Source organism: Carya illinoinensis, chromosome 7 (assembly GCF_018687715.1).
Source record: "Carya illinoinensis cultivar Pawnee chromosome 7, C.illinoinensisPawnee_v1, whole genome shotgun sequence".
Classification (NCBI taxonomy): domain Eukaryota; kingdom Viridiplantae; phylum Streptophyta; class Magnoliopsida; order Fagales; family Juglandaceae; genus Carya; species Carya illinoinensis.
This window is the reverse complement of record NC_056758.1, coordinates 1,463,318-1,468,388: the sequence shown is the minus strand read 5'-3', so window position 1 is coordinate 1,468,388 and position 5,071 is coordinate 1,463,318. Positions and strand designations below refer to the sequence as shown.

General features: G+C 38.5%; 1 protein-coding gene across 1 annotated transcript; it reads left to right on the top strand.

The window, feature by feature from the left end:
* Nucleotides 1-985: 985 nt before the first annotated feature.
* Nucleotides 986-5,071, top strand: LOC122316942 (probable protein S-acyltransferase 17). Its single transcript, XM_043133810.1, has 10 exons — nt 986-1,345; nt 1,438-1,531; nt 2,186-2,280; nt 2,384-2,551; nt 2,644-2,716; nt 2,794-2,846; nt 3,043-3,134; nt 3,228-3,280; nt 3,555-3,680; nt 4,500-5,071. The coding sequence occupies exons 1-10, from the start codon at nt 1,197-1,199 to the stop codon at nt 4,773-4,775; spliced, it is 1,179 nt and encodes a 392-aa protein (XP_042989744.1). The 5' UTR covers nt 986-1,196; the 3' UTR covers nt 4,776-5,071.

The following is a 5,071-nucleotide window of genomic DNA, read 5'->3' as shown; positions in this document are numbered from 1 at the left end:
AGGACAAGTCATTTGGCTGCTTGACCTCTCTCAACAAGCAGTGACAAGTCACTTAGCTACCTAAAGTCTCTCAGCAGGTAGGATAAGTAATTTGGCTGCTTGACCTCCCTCAACAAGCAAAACAAGTCATTTGGCTGCCCGACCTTTCTCAACAAGCTGCACAAGTTGCTTGGCCACCCAACCTTTCTCAATAGGCAGTGACAAGTCCTTGGTTGCCCAACCTCTTTCAACAGGCAGGACAAGCCACTTGGTTGGCCAACCTTTCTCGTGCACTTGGACAACAACACTAGCACAACATGTTCTCCAGCAAATGCCGAGTGAATGCACTTACGCTACAACCGCTGCCAGTGGACTACCTCCTAGAATGATCATTTGAACGATTCCCTGGCCACTTAGAGCGGGTTACTACACACAAACTCTAGTATCAATACCAAAATAAAGATACCAACAACAATTCAGATCAAGGGGCAAAAATCCGCTAATGCCATCGAAAACAAAAAATGATCAAAAGAATATACACTCTTACTAACAATAAATAGTTTCAAACAACCTATCAGGCAAACATTCATACAAGCAAACCCAAAGTCGACTTCCTTGACTTGCGGCGAACAACGACGGTGACAGTCCCTTGACTATAGCAAAGTCTATTGACTCGCGGCAAACAATGGTGATGACAGTCCCTTGATTGCTTTGACCCTCACCCATAGGTTCAAGTTAATTATTTCATAATTAAAAAAAAAAAACCCAACATTAAACATCAATATTTTCATAATTAAATATTTTTTTTTATAAATTAGAAATTTTTTATCAAGACAAGTAACAAGTAAAGCCAAGTAGACAGAATGTATATAAATATTGAACTAAGTTACAAATCAGGAACTAGAAAATGAAATAACAAAATCATAGACACTAGTTTTATTAAAGACAATAACCGAAGCTCATTGAAATAAGGTATAAGGAAAAAAAAAAAAACGTTTCATAGTTTATCCACCGAGCGTCCTTGACGTGTGAGTTGAGATTCGAGAAGTCAACAGTAAAAGGACAGACACTTGCGACTTCCACGAACAAAAAACCCAACACCAAAACCAGAGGATCAAGCCTTTGGTCCCTGTGAAACATCTCGTTAATCTTCCTTCGAGTTCAGTGAGCGTTTCTTTTTTCCAAAATTTTGAATTTTTACATTAATCGTCTCAGAGATGGCGGTGCAGTGGGTTCTGGTCTGCCACGGCCTGGTGACGCTGTTAGTGGTGATATCCTTTCTCTGCGGTCAGTGGCCTATCTTTCAGGGGACTTTCATCGAACGCATCCACTACTTCCTCACCTTCGGCGCCTACGATTACTTCCTGTACTCCCTCCCTCCCTCCCTCTCAGTCTTCTTCGCGATCTGCTTCGTCGCTATGCCCTAATTTGTCACTTCTTTGCTTTTGCATGTTGTAGGCGGTTCGTTGGGGTTGTGTTTGGCTCCAAGGGGACCAAAGCGATGCTCTCCGTGGAGTATTTCTGCTGCGACCGACCCAATCCTATACTACAGGTTTGGTAAACGAAATTCTATTAGTTCTGTGGCCACTATATGAGAGCTTGCCGAGGGCATGTGCGCCCCGGGATTAGTCGGGATGCTGTCCGGACACCCGGTGCCAATAAAGAAAAAAAACTATATGAGAGTTCATCGTCTTTTATTTCTTGGGATTAGAGTGATTATAAATTTCTTTTTGGGAGAGTGACGGGAAAGAATTGGCTTTTGATGGAAATTGAATGATGGTCGGGGAAGTGAGATTATTTTTTCTCGTCAAAATGTTTAGGCGTTTGGACGATGAATCATGGAAATGGGAAGAAAATTCCTTTTATTTTATTCTTTAATTTTGTGAACAGTCGTATCAAAAATTTGATTTTTATAAAGGGGTTTTGATGATGGAGGGAGGTTCCATTTCGACACCTCAAGAGAAGGCCAATGGCTGGAATGGGCTTGGTAGTTGGTATAGAATGGGGTGGGCGGGTAGTCTTATGAAGGGACGAACTTAAAAGAATATGTATATAGATGTGCACTCACCGAAGCTCAATTGTTATATCATGTCACTTGCGGATTTGTAAAAATTTTTGCTTACTAATGATCCAGTCTAGAAAACATTGTTCCTTTTCTTTCCCGATTAGAATTAATCTTTCGGTTATTTTTACTGCTTTGTTGCAGATCATTTATCTCGCAATAATTGGAGGAACCTATTACTTTATTGCAACGTCTTCCTTTGAATATATTCCTGGCTATTATCTAAGTGGAGTTCACAGGTATATGTTAAGGAGTCTGTAACTTAGTCTCTGGCTCTTTTATTTTAGGTTCTTTTAGTACAATTCCATATTGAGTTTTCTTATTCATGGCATGTCCTTGCAGGTACACAAGCTTGTTGGCTGTTGGTGTCGGTGTTCTGCTCTTTCTATTGACTAGCTTTTCTGATCCAGGAACTGTGAAGGCGGATAATGTTGCAAAATATATCTCTGTCTATCCATATGACGATATTATTTATTCTGAGAAAGAATGTTCAACGTGCAAAATTCCCAAGTGAGTTTATCACCCTTTTCTTGTTGGTGATGAAGTTTCTCTGGAATTCAACATGCACTTACCATTTCATTTTTTCTATTTCTTTGGCTCAGACCTGCCAGGTCCAAGCACTGTAGCGTTTGTGATCGCTGTGTTGCTCGCTTTGATCATCATTGTGGATGGATGGTTGAATTCTCAAATCTTTTCTCTTGTATAACTTGATGTTCTATGTGGTGTTACTAAAAATATTTCAATTGTTACAGAATAACTGTATAGGGGAGAGAAACACTCGCTACTTTATGGCTTTTCTTTTGTGGTGAGTACTGCATGATTTTGTGTCATTTAAGTATTTGGTTTTGTAATTTATTCTAAATCAATGAATGAGCAGTGTCTTTTGATAGTTTCAACATTATTGGATACGTGTATCAGTATACTGTTTCTGTTTGTTCTTACTTTGTTTATTTAACTTTTTGTGATCTATTTATGTAATCTATTTTTTAGTGATTTTGCAGGCATTTTCTTCTCTGCATATATGGCACAGTTGCCATTGGGTTGGTTCTTGCCGGACAATTAAAAGAATTAAGAGTTACTTATATTTTAACTGGTAAATTGATATTTGTTTGAGACATCGTCTAGTTAATGGTTTAGTTACATTTGAGGCCAAATGTAATATCCATTCCTCTATTTCTTGTTGCAGTCTATTATGGCATTGACAATTCTTTTCGTAGTTTAGCTCCCCATGTTGTACAGGTGACTGCTTTCTTTATTTTCCTTCTGTCACCCAAAGATTTCTTTTTGTCCATTTTTTTGTGTGGCAACTTAAGAATAAGTCTTGAAGTTTATCACTTTCTGATTTATTTTCTATTAATAGGCGAATAATTTGTTCTTTTGAATGTCAAAGTCCCATAGTTGAACCATTTATGTTAGATTGCACATTTCTAATTCTGTGGGGAGTATGGGCTATAACAAATGTCTATTTACCTACTCTCTTGAATTTGCTTAGTAGTTTTCTTGTGTGATGCAGTGGTTGTTGGCCTCCTACAATACTCAAATACTTCTGATGGTGTTTCTGGCAATAGTTTCACTGCTATTGGCAGGTTTCTTTGGCTACCATGCCAACCTATGCCTCACAAATACCACGACGAATGAGGTATATTTTCCCTTCTATGACTTTGCTGAAACAATTTTTTGTCTTTTCTCTTCATAATCTACACTCTACAGTGAGGAAAAGATGTTTGGGAAAGCTCATTACATTGCATTGCTGCATCAGGATGACTTTCTGAATTTTTCTCCTTTTAATTTTGTTGGTTTCTTTTGGTGGGAGAAGAGGGGTTGGTTTATGGTATCAGTGCTTTCAAATGGCTGCAGGCTTGCAGCTTTTATGGCACATGTAATTCTCTAAATGCTGATGATACAGTGAAAACAACTGCTTGATCTCTGAAGTACAGCACGTCACATTTCTGATAACGAGATTTCTATAAAAACAATATTAGCTGGCAACTGGGATGCTTGAAATATGCGTCATTCTGTTAAATTTAATGAGTATCACCTTGCTCATGGAAGTAACTTAGAAAGAAAGATTCTTTGAACAATTGGCTTCCACTGAAATCAAGGTTGCCTTTGCTGAGTGCTATCTTTCTCTCAAAACCTAGATGTACTGGGTTCCTTTTGCTTTCGACCATTATCTTGTGAGAATATTGAGTCCGTATCTATTTTGTGAAGTCAGAGGAGCTTCCCTCATAAAAAATTATTTAGTCCTTTTCCTCATTCGCCATCTGCAGTTTCTCTAGAATTTCTAGGTTCTAATGGCCAATGGTCCTGTGCTATTATGCGTGTGGTGATTCATACTGTATCTCATTTTTCTTTTATGAAACTAATATATTATCATTTAGCTGCATTGCAACCGTACTGCTTTGGGTTCATTACTAGAACCCTGAAAATTAATGTGCTATGTGGATTTTTCATACAGACTTTTAAGTGGCAAGATTACTTAAGCTGGCAGAGGAAGCTAAATGAAGCAAAGGCAAGTGCTGCTGCCCTCAAAGCTGGTGTCAGTGGGATGAGAAGTGAAGGAAATCCTCCGAAGAGCAAATGGAGAGCCTTTTTTCGAAAATCACCGCTGGAAGATATGCAGGTTGTTAAAAATAACATATACGATAAAGGATTCTTCCAAAACCTTCTGGAGATCGTCTTTCCCCCATCGATGAGATCCTCACTTTTGCAAACAAAATCAAAGTCTGGCTGAAATTTCCATTCAAACCCTGTTTTTTTTTAATAACATCAAAGGGAGCCTGTTGTTTGATAACATGTTCCTGCAATTTTTGGTCCTTAGATGACCAGCCAGGGTGCTTGGGAAAGGATTGTGTGAATCAGATCAGAACATTTTACCTTTACCATAATTGCTGTAATTTGAGGCTATGGCACATGATGCTGGGGCAATAGATTGCTCTGGATGAGGTGAAATATTATTAAACAGGGCACACCTCATTCTGTAAAAGTTACATTTGGATAATTTACTGAAATAGGTCTTTCTTTCTCTTC